The 19,423-nt window shown below is 43.2% G+C and overlaps 1 protein-coding gene across 2 annotated transcripts in view; it reads left to right on the forward strand.

Annotated features, from left to right (window-relative positions):
- Positions 1–19,366, forward strand: part of LOC132780873 (ELAV-like protein 1) — a 35,848-nt gene extending 16,482 nt beyond the window's left edge. For both annotated transcript variants that reach the window (XM_060784727.2, XM_067473619.1), the window contains exons 5-6: positions 2,106–2,331; positions 17,892–19,366. In XM_060784727.2, the coding sequence (XP_060640710.1) occupies positions 2,106–2,331; positions 17,892–18,216 (551 nt within the window). In that variant the 3' untranslated portion in view covers positions 18,217–19,366. The remainder of the gene's footprint in view (positions 1–2,105; positions 2,332–17,891) is intronic.
- The last annotated feature ends 57 nt before the right edge of the window (positions 19,367–19,423 follow it).

A 19,423-nucleotide genomic window follows, 5' to 3' on the forward strand; every position in this document is an offset into this window, starting at 1 on the left:
TCGCACTGCCACTCGATTTGGCCCGGGCCAGTGTATATTTTAAGTGGGTGGACCATGACAAGTTGTTGCTAAACCAGAGACCTAGGTATTTGAAATGTTTTACTTGCTCAATATAGTGGCCCTTTATCTTCCAGACTTGTCTTTTGTTGCTTTTCCCAAATGCCAAGATTTTGGTTTTGTCGTAGTTCACCTGCAGTTCGTTCGCCTCGCAAAAATCAACAAATTTATGCAGGAGTCTTTTTAAGCCCACATGAGAGAGGGATAATAGGGCTGCGTCATCCGCAAATAGCAAAAGGGGGACATGCTTTGGGCCAATCTTGGGGCTATGCCCGTCAACTTGAGCCAGGGCAGTAGGGAGATCATGCAGAAAGATGTTGAAGAGGAGTGGGGCTAGTACGCACCCTTGTTTGACTCCCTTTTGAACCAGGATCAGGTTTGACAGACATCCCCTGTGGTCTTTCACCTGGCAGAGGTTTTGGTTATGCAATTTCTTAATCAAGAAGAGGAGTCTTGGGTCTATGTTGAGGGCTGCTAGTTTTTCCCACAACTTTTCTCTGTTCACAGAGTCAAATGCCCCCTTCAGGTCCAAGAAGGCCACGTTTAGCTTATTAGGGCAATTTTTTGAGTATTTGTTGGCTAGGTGGGCCAAGATGTGAGTCTGATCTAATGTTGATTTCCCCTTAGAGAATCCTGCTTGTTCTGGGCCAATTATGTTGTTTTGGTTGACCCATGATTCTAGCTTAGTTTTCAGGAGCTTGGCATACATCTTCCCTATTATGGAGAGCAGGCTAATGGGCCGATAGTTCGTTGGATCGTTTTGGTCTCCTTTTTTGAATATTGGGACCATTATAGAGGAGGTCCATGCCTTTGGCATGTACCCCGTTTCGTTGATCCTTGTGAAGAGGATCTGCAGCTCATGGTGCCAGAGCGCAGTCTGGTCGGTACCTTCCAAGTCGCCCAGTCTTCTGTGTGCTCAGGAGGGAGTCTCTCATCTGGTCTCAGCCACTGACTGAGGTTTTGCCTGCCACTTTTGGACTCTCACTTGTTAAGGTGTTCTTTCAAGTGTCTCTGTAGATCTTAGGAAGCTGTTTCTTGATTTAGGGCGTTAGCTTGCTGGCTGATATCCGAACAGGAGATGTCACTGCCTTGGTCCTTTCATTGCTGCTACTACTTCCTAACATATGTCAGGTGGTGCAATACCGGCTAAACAGTGTAATTTCTCCAGCAGTGTGGGGCGTAGACATCCTGTGATAATGCGGCATGTCTCATTAAGAGCCACATCCATTGTTTCAGCGTGATGAGAGGTGTTCCACACTGGGCATGCGTACTCAGCAGCAGAGTATCAAAGCGCAAGGGCAAATGTCTTCACTGTGTCTGGTTGTGCTCCCCAGGTTGTGCCAGCCAGCTTTCGTATGATGTTGTTTCTAACACTCACTTTTTGCTTGATATTCAAGCAGCTCTTCTTGTAAGCCAGAGAATGGTCCAGGGTGACTCCAGGTATTTGGGTGTGCTGCAATGCTCCAGTGGGATTCCTTCCCAGGTCATCCTTGGTGCTTGAGATGCTTGTCTGTTCTTAAGATGGAAAGCACACGTCTGCATTTTAGATGGATTAGGAATCAAGTGGGTTTCTCTGTAATAGGCAGGAAGAGCACCTAAATCAGTGGTTCCCAACCTTTGGGCCTCCAGGTGTTTTGGGCTTCAGCTCCCACACTTTGTAACACCTGGTAAACTGCCTGGGATTTCTGGGAGTTGAAGTCCAAAACACCTGGATGCCCAAAGGTTAGGAACCACTGACCTAAAGCTTTGGAGAGCTTATGTTCAACTATTTCAAAGCTCCCTGCTTGTGCAGTGATGGCACAATCATCCGCATAGATGAAACTCTGTTTCCCTTCTGGCAGTGGCTGGTCATTTGTGTAAATGCTGAACATTGATGGAGCAAGCACACTCCCTTTTTTGCCATCTGCTTCTTCAACAAAAAAGCTCCTGTTTTGTAGCAGATTTCCTATGAAGCAGGTGAGGTGGTGATCCTTTGTGACTAGATGGTCCATGGGGTCTCTTCCAACTCGATGATTCTATTATTATTCTTCCTCCTCCTCCCCTGCCAGGCCTGTCCCGTGGGGTGGCCTTCATCCGTTTCGACAAGCGCTCCGAAGCCGAGGAAGCCATCTCCAGCTACAACGGCCACAAGCCCCCTGGCTCCTCCGAGCCAATCACCGTCAAGTTTGCCGCCAACCCCAACCAGAACAAGAATGTGGCGCTGCTCTCCCAGCTGTACCACTCTCCGGCCCGGCGGTTCGGGGGCCCCGTCCACCACCAGGCACAGAGGTTCAGGTAGGTCTCCGAGTGGCCCCAGGAGGTCTGCAGTGCCACCACGCTTCCTCTCTTTGTGTCCCTCTCTCTGTCTCTTCCTTTGCTCATTGCCGTCCATCATCAGACCCTATACACCGACGACTACGCCACCACCTTCCAGTCACTAGATCAGGCATGGGCAACTTTGGCCCTCCCTCCAAGTATTTTGGCCTTCAGCTCCCAGTATTCTTTTCTTTTCTACTAAAGGAGAAAAGGAAAAGGTCTGAGGTTGTTAGGAATGGTGGAAGTTGAAATCCAAAACACCTGGAGGAAGGACCAAAGTTTGCCCAAGCCTGCACTAGATGAAGAGAGACTAGGACCCCCCCCCCTCCTAATCCTTCAGTATATCCTCCCCTGTTCCTCAATGTTAGTGTTTGCTCTCTGGGAAGTCTTGCAGGCCCCTTGCCCTCCTTCCTCTCCTCGGGCCCGTGTCCCTTGTGGCTGCCATATTGGTGTGCTTGCACTGCCAGGAGCGCCTTCACTTCCTCCTCCTGGTTTAGGGCTCAATGTAAATCTGTGTCCGCGGATTTCTGCGATGCCTTTAACCAACTCTTTCCCCATGTTTCTTGACAGTTCGCGTGGAGTCCATCCGCTTGGTCCCAATTGCACCTCCAACTTCTTCCATTAGATTATTATTCTTATTCTTATTTTTCTCCTCTTCTTTTTTAAAAATTCTGTGTAACCACAGAGAGAGAGAGAGAGAGAGTTCCGTTCTCCTTTTCCTCTTGAAAACCCACAGCGGAGTGCTTCTGTCCCCCTCCTCCAAACGATTTCTGTACCCCAAGCGATGTCAGTGAACATTGTTGATGTCCATTTCTGTTTCTGATTATTATTTTATTTCCGTTCTACAGACCTTTCTCTCTCCCCCCCCCCAATCTCTCTCTCTGAGCCTCCTTTCTCTTCTCCCCCCCCCCTTTTTATTAGATTTTCATTTAAATAGTGGATTAAACATTGCCCTCCAGGCCCGCTTTTCCCTGTGAATAAAGATTGAAACTGTCTCTGTCTGCTCTGATGCTTCACGACCAGATTGTCAAACATTTCATTTAGAAATTGCGTGGAAGGGGAGGTGGTGGTGATGATCATGTGGTGTTCATTGCAAGGCATGCTTCCTCAGTCAGCAAAAAAGCCACAAATTTAAAAATGTGTTGTCAAAGGAAGTCTTTCAAGGCCAGAATGTTTGGGTTGCTATGAGTTTTCTGGGCTGCCTGGCCATGTTCCAGAAGCATGCTCTCCTGACGTTTTGCCCACATCTATGGCAGGCATCCTCAGAGGTTGAAAGGTCTGTTGAAAACTAGTAAAGTGGGGTTTCTATATTGTGGAATAATACCAGCTGCAAAGTCAATCAGTGAGGGTCTCTGCATAGAGGTAGTGAAGCAAGTGGACTGTATATATATCCCTGTGGAATGGTGTCTGGAACCCTTGTCTGTTGGAGGCAAGTGGGAACGTTGCAGTGAGCAAACTTGAATAGCATTGAGTAGCCTTGCAGCTGCAAAGTCCATCACTGAGGGTCTCTACATAGAGGTCTGTTGGAAATGAGGCAAGTGGGGTTTTATGTATTTCTGTAATGTCCAGGGAGGAAGAAAGAACTCTTGTCTGTTGGAGGCAAGTGGGAATGTTGCAATTGGCCAGCTTGATTAGCATTGAATAGCCTTAATAAAAAAACCTTTATTTGTCCATCTCCCCGAGGGGACTCAGGGTGGTTTCCAGCATGGTAAAACATTGCAATTACTGACATAAAAACGTACAAAAAGTCATTATAAAAAGTATAAACAGTATATTATAATAATTGTACATATTGTTTAAAAATTCAAGTACATTTTTATTAATAATAATGAGGGAACGGGAAAGAGAGAGTATAGAATTCCATGTAAAGTGGGGGAACAATTGTATAAAAGAAAAGTAAAGAAAGTAGAGGGGGGGGGGTATCCAGTACAAATATAGACAAAGAAGGTTAGAGAGAACAAAATTAAAACAAATTAAAAAAATTGAAAAATAAGTTTGAATAAATTTGAAAAATTGAAACTGAAAAGATAAAAAAGATGAAAAAATGAATAACATATAAAATTGTGACTTCTATCTAATCCTTTGTGGTTTAGAGTTTATTCCATCTGTGATCTTCTCGTATTGGCTAATGATATAAAAAGAGAAAAATAGAGAAATCTGTTTAGAGCGAAATGTACTGAGGGTTTCTTTCGCCTTTTACATATTTAAAATTAAAAAAACAGTTCAGTACTAATTACATCAGGCAGTTCAGCTTCCAATGGCCAAGATTCCAAAGTGGGCCTCGACAACTATGAGAGGACTGGGTTAGTACGGTGAAGTAGGCTAGGGCCCAGGGGGTGGGTAAAGTGCAAACATGACTTACTTAATGGTCAGGGTGGGACCTGGAGCTATTTATTTGCAGCTGCAGAGTCCATCAGTGAGGGCATCTGCGTAGAGGTAGTTAAGCAAGTGGACAGTATATATCCCTGTGGAATGATGTCCAGGGAGGAAAGAAGAACCTTTCTGAGATTAAAACATTTTGAATGTTGCAATTAGCAAGCTTGATTAGCATTAAATAGCCTTACAGCTGCAAAGTCAGTCAGTGAAGGTCTTTGCATAGAGGTAGTGAAGCAAGTGGTATGTATAACTCCCTGTGGAATGATGTCCAGGGTGGGAGCTGTCTGTCCAGGTGTCTGTTGGGGGCAAGTGTGAATGTTGCAGTTAGCATTTGAGTAGCCTATGGCTCTTATCTCCCCTGGATGTCATAGTGATTACATTTGGAAAGGAGGAGAGCAGAGGTCTAGGACCGAAGATGGCACCGAGGTCAGCTGTGTAGCAAAACTCCCCGGTCTGTTTATATGTTTTATCTAGTGTTTTAATTACCTATATTATCGTATACTAGCATTTTATCAGCTATTTTAGATTATATCTGTGGAAGCCGGGAGAGGAAAGTGAAATTAATTAGGCTGCTGATAACCCTTCAGAACTGTATAAAGACAAAACAAGGAGAGGCGTGAGGCACATTCCCAAAAGACAGAAAAGACTTGCCTCATCAACTGTCCAAAGCTCTCAAATCGACAAGAAGGAAAATATCTCCAATGCTAGTGGGTGAATCCGTTTGACTAAAACAAAGGTACTTTGAGGCTTTTGCGATTGCACACCAAGTCCAGGCCCCAAGGACGCCTGAGGAGACAGCTGTTACTTTAACCAACAGATTCGAGCCTTTGATGGAGGGGGAGCTGACACCACTTCCCTGAATGCGGGGGTTGAGGAAGAGGAGATGTCAAAAGCACCAAAATGCATAGAAGACAGAATTGATATATCACTGCTTGCTGAGCAATGTCTTCTAATGGCAAAGATGCTTGAACTCCTGAGCTCCAAAGCAATAGAGATTCTGGATTTACTTACAAAGCAATCTGAGAAGCAATCACAGATACTAGAGGCCTTATGCAGTGCAGGGAATCAGCGACTCCCCTCAGCAGAGACTGCAGGAGGGAAAGCCAAAAATGGGGAAAACCCTTACCAGGCTACGAACATAAATGAACAGGCCCTGGAGGAACATGGCAACAGTTTGATGATACAAAACTTTGTACTAGTATTAGATATTTACCCATTTAATGGATCACTGCCCAACTGGAATTCTGTACCCAAAGCTAACAACCATATCAGAGAGATTTTGCAATGCAGGAGTCAATGAAAGCAGTCAAGCCTCTGATGGGTACTCTGGAATTCACAAGGGTGTCTCTCCATTTCAAACATAGCTATATTCCTGGATTATGCGGATGACACCCAACTCCTGTTGCGCTTGGAGTCTGGAATAACGTCAATACCAGACAATTTCACCTTATGCCTGGAGGCTCTATCAAACTGGCTACGTGCTAGATGGTGAATCCGGCGAAGACTGAAATCCTATGGCATGGCCGCCCGATAGGTCTGACCCATCCATTACCTACCTTTGATGGCGCTGCTCTATCTCCATCGCCGACCATTAAGAGCCTAGGTGTCGTTTTGGATTTGCAGCTGACAATGGAAGCTCAGGTCGCTGCTCCCAGCAAACAGGCCTTTTTCCCTCTACGACAAGCGAGGCAATTGGCACCTTACCTGTCGGATGAGGCTCTGGCAACAGTCATCCATGCCACGGTCACATCTAGGCTGGACTATTGCAACGCCTTATATGTTGGCCTTCCGATGTCTATGACCCGAAAGTTCCGTATTGTTCAGAATACTGCAGCCAGGTTACTCACAAAAACACCCATGAAATGCCATATAACACCAGTGGTGCAGCGTCTACACTGGCTTCCAATTGATTATTGTGGTTTGTATAAGATGCTGGTCCTGACCTTTAAAACTTTATATGGCCAGGGTCCATTGTATCTTAGAGACTGTCTCTCCTTCTCCCATCATTCTCGCCATAACAATCAACGTGATTTGCTTTATATACCGGGTCCCAGAGAAGTGCACTTGGAAAGCACCAGACACAGGGCTTTTTCTATTTCTGTCCCTGCCTTATGGAATTCCTTGCCTCCCTATTTCAGAGCCATGCGTGACTTAGGGCCTTTTATTCTAACACTTAAGACCTGGCTTTTTACTAGAGCATTTGACTCATGTTAATTTTTTAATATTTGTATGTATGTGTTTTATCCTGTATAATTTCTGCTATGTAAATCGCCTAGAGCATCTTGGATGGAGGGCGATTAATAAGTAATTAAAGATGATGATGATTATGATGATGATGATGATGATGATGATGATTATTATTATTATTATTAATGAGGAAGAAGTAATTGCTAAGCACTCTGGGAATTGTCCCCACACGTTATTACAAGGACGTTTGTTTTATACCGCTGCTTTCAAGGAGACAACTGAGCACAGATAACACAGAATAGTTATTGATGAGAACTTCCACAAACTCTCCCTGATGGCCTGGGACAGAGTTTCAGCTAAACTACAAACTGGAATGAAACAGCTAAATTCAACATCAAGCTGCAAGGACTTAAATCAGGAGGACGCACCAATCCAAGGTAGCACCACCTTTCACAGATGGGTCCAAGATGGTCAGATAAGCAAAAACAGGGAAATGTGTGCAACCCCAAACTCATTTTGCAATAGAACGAGCACTAATTACCCAGACATGACCACAGACACTATGCTGGTGAAAGCAACAATGACCAAAGTTAGTGCAAATGCTAGAAGGACAAAGGCAATGATAAATGGCAGCAACAGAGAAGAGAAAAGAGTGACCTGTAGCAACTGTGTTTTCACTGGGCATACTGATGACATTGTACCAGCCCCAGGTACAAACTGACTATTAGAATCTTCAATACTAATTCAACCAGGTCAACTAGAACATTTAGATACAGTAAGACCTATTCAGATTGTAACCTGGAATGTACCTGGCTGGAAAGAGACTGGCGATTGTGAACTGGTGAGATTCCTATCTGATTTTGAGATATTAGCATTACAAGAATCCTGGTTAGTAGAAGTGGATGACTCAATACAATTACCCGGGTTTCAATGTTGGTACACACCTGCTTATAAAAGAGGGAATAAAAGGCGTGCCTCGGGGATGGGTGGGCTATGTATATGTTTTAAGGAGGAATTACAGTGGCAAGGGGAAGGATTGGTCATGGGGGATGATTATTTATTTATTTATTTATTTATTTGATGCACTTATTAACCGCCATTCTCAGCCCATTAGGGCGACTCATAACCACAAAACATTGGCTATTAAGTTCAGTCATAAAGAAATGAAGCTTATACTGATAAATGTTTACATCCCACCAGTCACATCCTCTTACTATAGTCCTAATACCTGGGTACAGTTAGAAATAATGGTGGAAGAATTAACAGTGATGTATATACAAGCAACAATTACTTTAATGGGAAACTTTAATGCTAAATTAGGGCCATCCATTAATGAACTAGTTCAATATGGTGGTCTCCCACGTGATTTTATTAACAACCATCCTCAATGGTATTCCAGAGACAAATGGTTCAGTAGGGCTGGTATAAGTCTGCTTTCATTGATTTCTGGAGAAATTACAGTGCTTAGCCGGTATTGCACCACCTGACATCCGCCGGGAAGTAGCAGCCAATCGTGAAAGGACCAAGGCAGAGACATCTTCAGCTCATCCCCTGTTTGGGTATCAGCCAGCACGCCAACAACTTAAATCAAGAAATAGTTTTCTAAGATCTACAGAGACACTCGCTGGAACACCTCAGCACGCGAGAGTCCAAAAGTGGCAGGCTCAAACCCAGAAACTCAACCAATGGCTGATACCAAATGAGAGACTCCCCCCTGGGCACACAGAGGACTGGGCGACTTGGAAGGCGCTGAACAGACTGCGCTCTGGCACCACAAGATGCAGAGCCAACATTCAGAAATGGGGCTACAAAGTGGAATCCTCGACATGCGAGTGTGGAGAGGAGCAAACCACTGACCACCTGCTGCAATGCAACCTGAGCCCTGCCACATGCACAATGGAGGACCTTCTTGCAGCAACACCAGAAGCACTCCAAGTGGCCAAATACTGGTCAAAGGACATTTAATCAACTACCAAACCCACAAGTTTTGTATTTTGTCTGTTTGTTTGCTTTGTTCTGTTAGAAATGTAATATAATTTGACTGGTTGTCCTGACACGACAAACAAACATTTACAAATCCTAGGAGGTAAAAATAATTCTATCAGGACTATGTATACACATTTCATTCCAGGCACACAAGCGGTGCCTTAGATTTCATATGTGTTTCATCAGATACTGCCGATCTTTTCTCACAGTTCAATGTGCTTTTGAGGGAAGAAAGTGTAATTTTTTTGGGCCCTTCAGATTTAAGGCCAAACAATAGGAATGATAAATGGATTACGGCCAACACAGAGGTGATAGAAAGTAAAAGACTGCTTGGACCAAAATAGACATGCTGGTAATAGCGAACACCCTCGAATCAGAAGATATAGCAAAGTGGGCCTTACTAATACAGTCACCCTCGGCTGAGTGGCAGACAGTCTCTAATGCATTCACAAATATTTGAGGTAGCCTAAAGGAACATCTTGTAACAAAAGCCTTTCCTAAAGGTCCTCACATGAGCAGAGCACCCTGGTTTGACAAAGAATGCCAGCTTCTGAGAACAAAGATGAGGACAGCAATGAGGCGTGCTCAGGAACAATATGAGATCAGATGTATCATAAAGGACCTAAAGACCAATAAAGTCCGAGGGGAGTCTACCTGCTGAGCTATTCAAAAAATACCTGGACTGGTAGGGCCTTCTATTAGAAGGCCTATTTACAATCATAAATAACACCTGCCAGATCCCAGTTGGTTGGAAGATGGCAATAGTTGTTCCCATATACAAAAAAAGAAAGAAAAAAGATCCTGGTTCTTATCGGTCGATTAGTTTTATTGATATAATGCCCAAAATATATGCCAGATACCTCCTGAGCAAAGTTGAGGGCTGGGAAAAAGAAAAACTCATCCTCGTTGAAGAACAGGCCGGCTTCAGGCAGAGTAGATCAACCATTGACAATAGCTTTGTGCTAAAACACATAACTACAAACTCTGCCAACAAAGGGAAACAACTGTCTGCTGCCTTTATAGACCTTAGTACAGCATTCTATACTGTAAATAGATGTTCTGGATGAAATTAACTGATCTCAATGTGGAACCCTACTGGCACTGATCAAAGCACTTTACACAAACACCTATCTGAAAGTGTGATTTGGGTTGCAAGGAGCCATGACAAACAGTGTTGAAACACACAAAGGGGTCAGACAAGGCTGTATATTAGCACCACTGTTATTTAGCTTATATGTAAATGACCTACCTGAACAGTTGAAGGACCCAGAGGTACATATGCCTCAGGTGCTTAAAACACATTAACATCCTGTTATATGCTGATGAAATGATATTATCGTCATACTCGTAAGTTGGGCTACGTAGGTTGTTGAGAAGATTTAACTCGTATTGTCATAAGTACTCCCTAACTATCAATAAATCGAAGTAAAAAATAATGGTATTTGGCAAACAACATAATAGTCATAGATGGATGGTGAACCAATAGAGCAAGTTTGCATTTTAACGTACCTAGGAGTCGTTATTTCCGAGACCGGTTCCTGGCTCCCACACCATCAATGGAGCTCAGCCAGAGCGAGAGTATAGGCAAATCAACTGCTTAAATTAACAAATTATAGCCAACCAGGGTCTTTAGACCTGCTTCTTAAAATATATAAAGCAAAGGTTACCCCCTCCCCCCCACATATGACCCTATACGGAGTGGAAGTCTAGGGCAATGAGAGCAGAAATGGGAGTACACACAGTTGATGGTTTATCCAATACTAGCTGTCCCCTGCCACGCGTTGCTGTGGCCCAGTCCGGTGATCTGGAAAATAAAGTAATGGGAAAGTGTTGGTTTCTAATATATGTAATTTCTTTATGCTTGTGTTGATGTAGAGATTGTCTGGTTGGCCTACTCTGGAGCATGCAACATAGAATTGTCCTTCTTTAGGGGTCCCTTTCAAATCTATGATACTATATCTCTGTGTTAGTCATATCTCTCTATATCTATGGCTGGATGGCTCTTTGTCAGGAGGGCTTTGATTACGTTTTCTTGCCCTGGTAAAGGGAGTTGGACTGGATGGCCTTAAGTATTTTCTGTTGGTCATGGGGGTTGTGTGTGGGAATTTTGTCCCAATTCTCTCATTTGTGGGGTTCAGAACGCTCTTTGATTGTAGGTGAACTATAAATCCCAGTAACTACAACTCCCAAATGTCAAGGTCTATTTCCCCCAAACTCCATCTGTTCATATTTGAGCATATGGAATATTCGTGCCAAGTTTGGTCCTGATCCATCATTGTTTGAGTCCATGGTAGTCTCTGGATGTAGGTGAACTACAACTCCCAAACTCAAGGTCAATGCCCACCAAACCCTTCTCGTGTATTCTGTTGGTTATGGGATTCCTGTGTACCACATTTGGTTCAATTCCATCATTGGTGGAGTTCAGAATACTCTTTGATTGAAGGTGAACTATAAATCCCTGCAACTACAACTCCCAAATGACAAAATCATTTTTTGAGTGAAGGACATACATTGGGTTGTTAGGTATCTTGGGTCCAAATGTGGTGTCAATTCGTCCAGTGGTTTTTGAGTTCTGTTAATCCCACAAACAAACATTACATTTTTATTTATACAGATTAGGGTATATAAATATTCGTTAAAACTAAATGCCATGGCAAATGATAGACTACCAAAACTGTGCTTGTTAGAGCAGACCTAAAGCCAACATTAGTCCTCTTGGCTAGCTCAACTGACAAAATCCATTAGGAGTTGTGGACTTCCAATCCTATACCCAAATCTCCTAAAAGAACTAGATCCAAATATAGTGGCACAACGAATACAGGATATAGAGGCTCAGAAAGACATTGCTACCCTCAGTAAAGTCAACCTCTACATCTCAGGAGGGTATTCACTAGAACCAGATTTGAACAGACGGATACAATGGTTAAACATGGAGGGTTTAACCAGGTTCCATATAACGAACGTTTCTGTATCTGTGGGGCGACAGAGGTAGAAGATGTTACACATGTACTGTTTAGTTGTATATTGTACAAGAAAGAGAGAAATCAATACCTCGGACCATTCATTACACAGAAGACTCATTTTATCCCCATATCAAAACTAAATTTTAATGGCTGGGCAGAATGCTAAGATAACACACCAAATGGCCCCTTTTCTACATAAAGCAATGCAGCTGAGAACTGCGTATTTGGAGGTGATTGGGGTAAACTGTAGTGGTGACGCAGATATCTGAACTGGATTGGGATTGTGTAATAGCTGGTCTATTTTAACCTTTGTCCTTAACTTCTGTGGTATGAAGTTTTACCTTGGCACTTTAATGAAGATATTTTTAATTATCTTTAACTTAACTTAATCAAGTTTTAGTTGTGTTTTTATGTACTACAGGAGTTTTAGAGCAGTGATTAGTGTCTATTTGTGTTTTTTTTTTGTTTTTGTCTTTTACTATTGATACTATTGATATGGTCAGTGAACTAATCAATAAACTTTACTGAGTAGCCATGAAGTCTTCAGATTCAGTGAAGGTCTCTGCATATTTATTTATTTATTTCGTATACTTCTACCCCACCCTTCTCAACCCCCGAAGGGGGACTCAGGGCGGCTTACAAAATGGCACAATTCGATGCCTACACAATAATACAATAAACGTATAAAAACAGCAGTTAAACGGTTAAACAATTAAAACAACAATATATATCACAGTCAATAGCCAATCTCAAGCACAGCGTTCGCCAACTCAGAGTCCATACTTCGTTCCACATTGTCTATTCCTATCCATCGTTGCAGTCCTTTATTTATCTGCCAAATTGCCCAAACGCCTGGTCCCACATCCATGTTTTTAATTTCTTTCTAAAGGAAAGGAGGGATGTTGCTGATCTAATTTCCCCGGGGAATTCCATAGGTGAGGGGCCACCACTGAGAAGGCCCTGCTCCTCGTCCCCGCTAATCTCACTTGTGACAGAGGCGGGGCCGAGAGCAGGGCCTCCCCAGAGGATGTCAAACTCCGAGGTGGGATGTAGAGGGAGATGCGTTCGGACAGATACGCTGGGCCGGAACCGTATAGGGTTTTGTAGGTCAAAACCAGCATTTTGAATTGTGCTCGGAATTGGATCGGCAGCCAGTGGAGCTGACATAACAAAGGGGTGGTATGCTCCCTGTATGACGCTCCGGTGAGTACTCTGGCTGCCTCCCGCTTGACTAATTGAAGTTTCCGAACAGTCTTCAAAGGCAACCCCACGTAGAGTGCGTTGCAGTAATCTAATCGGGATGTAACAAGAGCGTGGACCACTGTACTTAACTTCTGTGGTATGAAGTTTTACCTTGGCACTTTAATTATGATATTTTTTAATTATCTTCAACTTAACTTAATCAAGTTTTAATTGTGTTTTTATGTACGAGGGGAGTATGTTCACTATTACAGGAGTTTTAGAGCAGTGATTAGTGTCTGTTTGTGTATTTTTTTTTTGTTTTTGTCTTTTACTATTGATACTATTGATATGGTCAGTGAACTAATAAATAAACTTTACTGCAGTGTTTCTCAACCTGCGGGTCGGGACCCCTGGGGGAGTCGTAAGGGGGTTTCAGAGGGGTCACCAAAGACCATCAGAAAACACATATTTCTGATGGTCTTAGGAACCCTTTTGGCAGAGAAGGCTGAAGATCTTTCCGCCTGTCCTCATCCTTTTTGGTGTTGGTGAATGACAACTCCCAGAATTCAAACACAGCCCCCCCAACCCCACCAGTAGTTAATGTTGTCCATGTCAGTAGTGTGCCAAGTTTGGTGCAGATCCATTTTGGGCTGGGTTCAGAGTGCTATTTGATTGTAGGTTAACTATAAATCCCAGCAACTACAACTCCCAAATGTCAAGGTCTATTTTCCCCCAAACTCCACCAGTGTTTGCATTTGGACATATTGAGTATTCATGCCAAGTTTGGTCCAGATCCATCATTGTTTGAGTCCACAATGCTGTCTGGATGTAGGTGAACTACAATTCCAAAACTCAAGATCAATGCCCAACAAACCCTTCCAGTACTTTCTCTTGGTCTTGGGAGTTCTGTGTGCCAAATTTGGTGGAGTTCAGAATGCTCTTTGATTATAGGTTAACTATAAATCCCAACAACTACAACTCCCAAATGACAATATGAATCCCCCCCAACCCCACCAGTTTTCATAATTGGGCATATTAGCTATTTGTGTCAAATTTGGTCCAGTGAATGAAAATACATCCTGCATATCAGTTATTTACATTACGATTCATAACAGTAGCAAAATTACAGTTACATAGTACCAGCGGAAATAATGTTATGGTTGGGGGTCACCAACACATGAGGAACTGTATTAAGGGGTCACGGCATTAGGAAGGTTGAACCACTGCTTTACTGAGTAGCCATGAAGTCTGCAGAGTCAGTGAAGGTCTCTGCATAGAGGTAGTGAAGCAAGTGGAGTGCATATGGTAGACTCCTGCAGAGGTGGGAGGATCCCTCTTGTTCTTAGCTGAATGGAGCATTTGTTGAATGTTCTTAGTGGGTCTGGAGATAGTTTGTAGGTTGTGTTTATTCCTCAGCTTCCCGCTGCAGTCAGTGATTCCCTTGATGTCTGGTAAGAACACTTTTCCTCTGGGTGGGTCTTTGTCTTGACTCCTATGGCTTGTTCTTGGCCTTGCAGCTCTTCTGATGCCTGTAGTGGAGTCTCCATAGGCCTGGAGAACCCAGTTTAGATGGGCTTCACAGATTCTTTTTGCACGATCTGCCAGGACTTTGATTGTACTTTGCAATGCTAATCAAGCTGGTCAATCGCAACATTCCCACTCCAACAGACAAGGGTTCTTTCTTCCCACCCTGGACACCATTCCACAGGGATATATATAAACACCACTTTCCTAGTTTCCAACAGACCTCACAACCTCTGAGGATGCCTGTCATAGATGTGGGTGAAACGTCAGGGGAGAATGCTTCTGGAACATGGCCAGTCAGCCCAGAAAATTCACAGCAGCCCAATGTAATATACCTTGTAAGACTTGTTTTCTTCCCAAACCTGCCAAAGGGGTCTGTTTGTTTATTTTTTGTAGAAAGGTTCTTCTCTGCTATCACTTTGAATGCTGCTTCTTGGCTTCTCTCACCCAAAACAAAGCAAATACAAATGAAAGGTGGAGGAGATAGGCCTCAGTTGAACAGGAACTCCATTCGTGTCTGCTTTTAGATATAATGGAGAATAACACAGTAATTAATCGCAACAGTAAGGGACCTATAACACTCCTCGCCAAATGACCTAAAACAATGGGGTAAGTGTAGTTAACTCAGAAAGCTAGGCCTTCCTTCTATATCTAATATGGGGAATGTAATTAGATTGGGATTGTTAAACTTTTCAATGGGAGGAGCTGGGATGGACTGAGCCATCTTTTCTTATTGATTTAAGGACTCTTTTTTTGCAACCTTGAATTAATGGGCCTCTTCCTCCCATAATTTAAAGCCTCGTCCTTCCCGGACAGACCCACCATAGTTCGCCCAGGGAAACATAGCACTACTCCCTTCCTTATTCACCTGGGTTTGGGATTTCTTATCTCACTTGCTTATGTGTCTTTTTATTATTATTATTATTCTAGTTCCTTTTTTATTTCCAAGTCTTCTCTCTCATTTCCACACGCTTGTTGTAACCTCCTTCTAGTTGGGGGGGACAGGACGACCTCTTGCATGTTTTGATGATGATGATGACGATGATGATGATGATAATTTCCATTCTCTCCAAAGTGAGCATGGGGCCGGGAAAGGGCTCTTTGTTTCTCCCATTATCTTGCCTTGGGAATTCTTGTCACTTGTGTGAAATAAATACACGTTCTTCTCTATCTGCCTGTCCTCCGCCTCTTCCATGCCAGACGATACTCAGGCCTGCCCTTGGCCTGCCCATTCCCAGTGTGTTTTCTCATCGTCCCAGGTATCCAGGGGGAAGCCTGTGGTATCCCAACTTTCTCTCTTGTTTCCCATCCCGGAAGCCGACCTTGGGTTCATATGGGATGTGGGAGGGACCTGGGCCTTTCCAGGGTCTGTTCCCACTCTTCCACAAGCAGGAAGCCCACCAACCTCAGCAGGAAGCAGTTCCTTTCCCTGCCTCACAGTCCAGCGAAGGTCCTCTGTAGTGTCTCCCTTCTAATCCCACCCAATAGATGGCCACCCTGCCATACATAGAATTTAGAGCTAAAGATGCATACATATTATATAGCTATATATGTGTGTGTGTGATTGGTCTTAGATTTTGACAAGACCCTAAGGGTCATCCAGCCCAACCCCTTTCTGCCAGGCAGGAAAAGCACAATCCAAGCCCTCTAACAGATGGCCACCCAGCCATACATAGGATTCAGAGCTAAAGATGGATACATATGGTTATTTATTTATTGTGTCAGGCAACCGAACAGTTGTATTACATTTTTGACAGAACAAACATACAAAAGACACAGAGTTTTCAAGCTTGGTAGTTGATTAAATGTCCTTTGACCAGTATCTGGCCACTTGGAGTGCTTCTGGTGTTGGCGCAAGAAGGTCCTCCATTGTGCATGTGGCAGGGCTCAGGTTGCATTGCAACAGGTGATCTGTAGTTTGCTCTTCTCCACACTCGCATGTCGTGGATTCCACTTTGTAGCCCCATTTCGTATGGTTGATACACACACACACACACACATACATAAGGAGACTCAAAGCAGCTACTCTGAGACATGGCTAGATGGCTCTTGTGTGTGTGTATAATACATACTGTATGTATGTATATGTGTGTGTGTGTGTGTGTGATAGGTCTACCATAGAATCTTAGAGATGGATAAGACCCCATGGGCCTTCCAGTCCAACCCCTTTCAGCCAGGCAGGAGGACACCATCCAAGCCCTCCCCACAGATAGCCATCCCGCTATAGATAAGATATATAAGATTGCTCTGTATGTGTGTGTGTATGTGTGTGTGATAGGAATACCATAAAATCTCATCCAAATCTGAGACCCCAAGGGTCCTTTGGTCCAACCCTGTTCATGTTGAGCAGGAGACGCACAATCTGATCTCTCTCTACAGGTGGCCACCCAACCATAGTTATGGTTGTGTATATCTATCTGAGAGGGGTGGTATATAAAAGCATAGTAAGTAAATAAATAAATAAATAAATAGGTGTAAATAGTGTCAAGCAGGAAAAGCACAATCTAATCCCTCCTGACAGATGGCCGCCTGACCATAGATAGAATTGAAAGATGTCAAGCAGGAAATGCACAATTAATTCCCCCCCAACAGATGGCTCTTCATACTTTACTTAAGAAGTTTCCCCTTTCATAAAATCCAATAGTTAGAAGAAACCCCAGGGGTCCTCCAGTCTTACCATATTAGAGTCAAGCAGGAAAGGCACAATTTGATCCCTCCTGACAAATGGCCATCCAGACGCTTTGACAAGTCTCCCCTTTCATATAATCCTGTAGTGAAAAGGGATCTCAGGGCCGTCCAGTCCGACCTTGTTTGTGTAAAGCCAGAAGGCACAATACGATCCCTCCCAACAGATGGCCATCCAGATGCTTTACTTGATAAGTCTTCCCTTTCATAGAATCCTATACTTAGAAGGGACCTCATGGGTCCTGCAGTTGGAACGTATTAGTGTCAAGCAGAAAAGGTACAATCTGATCGTTCCTAATAGATGGCCAGGCACTTTACTTGACGAGTATCCCTTCTCATAGAATCCTATAGTGAAAAGGGACCCCAAGACCCCTTCAGTCCAACCCTGTTTGTGTCTAGTAGGAAAAGCACAATCTGATCCCTCCCGCCAGAAGCCATGGCTGGCCATGTACCCTACATGGGGGGCAAAGAGCGCTCCTCCCCCTTGACCTGGAACCCTAGAACACCATTGGGAGGGGGCTGGTGCGGTGGGCGGGTTGATTGAACTGCCTCTCTTTTTTGTTTTGTTTGTTTGTTTGTTGTTTTGTTGTTTTTGCCGTGTCCCTGAACCACTCTTGTGTGCTTTTTATTTGCTAGGTTCTCCCCCATGGGTGTAGATCACATGAGTGGGCTCTCCGGTGTAAATGTCCCGGGGAACTCCTCCTCGGGCTGGTGTATCTTCATCTACAACCTGGGCCAAGATGCCGATGAGGGAATCCTCTGGCAGATGTTTGGGCCCTTTGGGGCGGTGACTAATGTCAAAGTCATCCGCGACTTCAACACCAACAAGTGCAAAGGTTTTGGCTTTGTGACCATGACAAACTATGAAGAGGCCGCCATGGCCATTGCCAGTCTTAATGGCTACCAGCTGGGGGACAAAATCTTACAGGTTTCCTTCAAAACCAACAAGTCCCACAAATAACTGGCTTCCTCCATTTCATTTTTATTTTTATTTTGGATGACGATGATAATGATTAATATTAATTTTTGTTTTGTTTTGTATGGAATATAGATATCGAGAGTGACAGAAAAAAGTTTGGAGGAAGATAAAAAAAACAAAAACCTTTTTATTAGTTTACTATCAGTCTTCCTTCCTCCCTTCCTTTTTTCTGCCTTTTTTTTTTTGCGCCAAGTTGTTTGTCTTTAGATCTAAAAATGGTGGTGGTGGGGGGGTTGCATTCTGGGATGCCAACATGTTCAAATGTTTTCGAAGTGTTCTATTCAATTATGATTATTTTATTTTTTATTTTTATGTTTTATTCTATTATTTTATTACTATTATTATAATTATTCCTCCCGAGACAACAACAACACTTCCCCAAAGTTGCAATGGTGGATATCTTTCCTTGCAAAATTGGGGGCCAAACATTTGCCCTTCGTTTGCATTGGTCGGGAGGCTTCCTTCTAGCGAAGACAGTTGTGCCGCACGGCGTTCCGTTGACTTTATAGGTCAAAATCCCATAATCCTGCAATGGTTTTTAGTTTATATTTACCATGTCAAAGGACCAAAGTGCTTCCAAGGAGCTCTGGGAAGGTTCCGGAGCCTTTATTTTAAAACAAAAAGCGAAACTCGGAACCCACAATTTGCCCTTTTTTGCAGCACGTCGATTTTTGGCCAGATCGATTGACCTTCGCTTTGTTGCGCCACTTTCTTTTTTATCAGAATCCATTCTGAGCATTTGAGCATCGTTCACTCTCCTTGGGGTTTTGTTTTTTTTTTTTTTTTTTGGCATCCCTCCTAACATTGTTGTTCTTTTTTTTTTTCTTCTTCTTCTCTTATTTTAATAATACCGAATCTGATAATAATAGAGTAGCGTTACATATTGAACGAGTTCGGAGACTGGAAGAAAGCCAACGTTGATGATTTTGTTTGAATTGAATTCAGCCCTCCCCTTAACAAAAGCAAACAGGTTATTATCGTCAGGCTGCCTTGAAACCTTTTTTTTAAAAAAAGTTCTTGTTTCCTGTTAATTTGTTCTTTTGCTTTTATTTTTTGGTGTTTTTTGGTTTGTTTGTTTGTTTTTACTTTTGCATTTGAAGACCCAATTAAATTTGATTTTGGTTTTGCTCGAGTTTTGTTTTGTTTTGTTTGTTATTTTAATTTTCTCTCTCCCGACCCACCTCTCTTT

Source organism: Anolis sagrei, chromosome X (assembly GCF_037176765.1).
Source record: "Anolis sagrei isolate rAnoSag1 chromosome X, rAnoSag1.mat, whole genome shotgun sequence".
NCBI classification, from domain to species: domain Eukaryota; kingdom Metazoa; phylum Chordata; class Lepidosauria; order Squamata; family Dactyloidae; genus Anolis; species Anolis sagrei.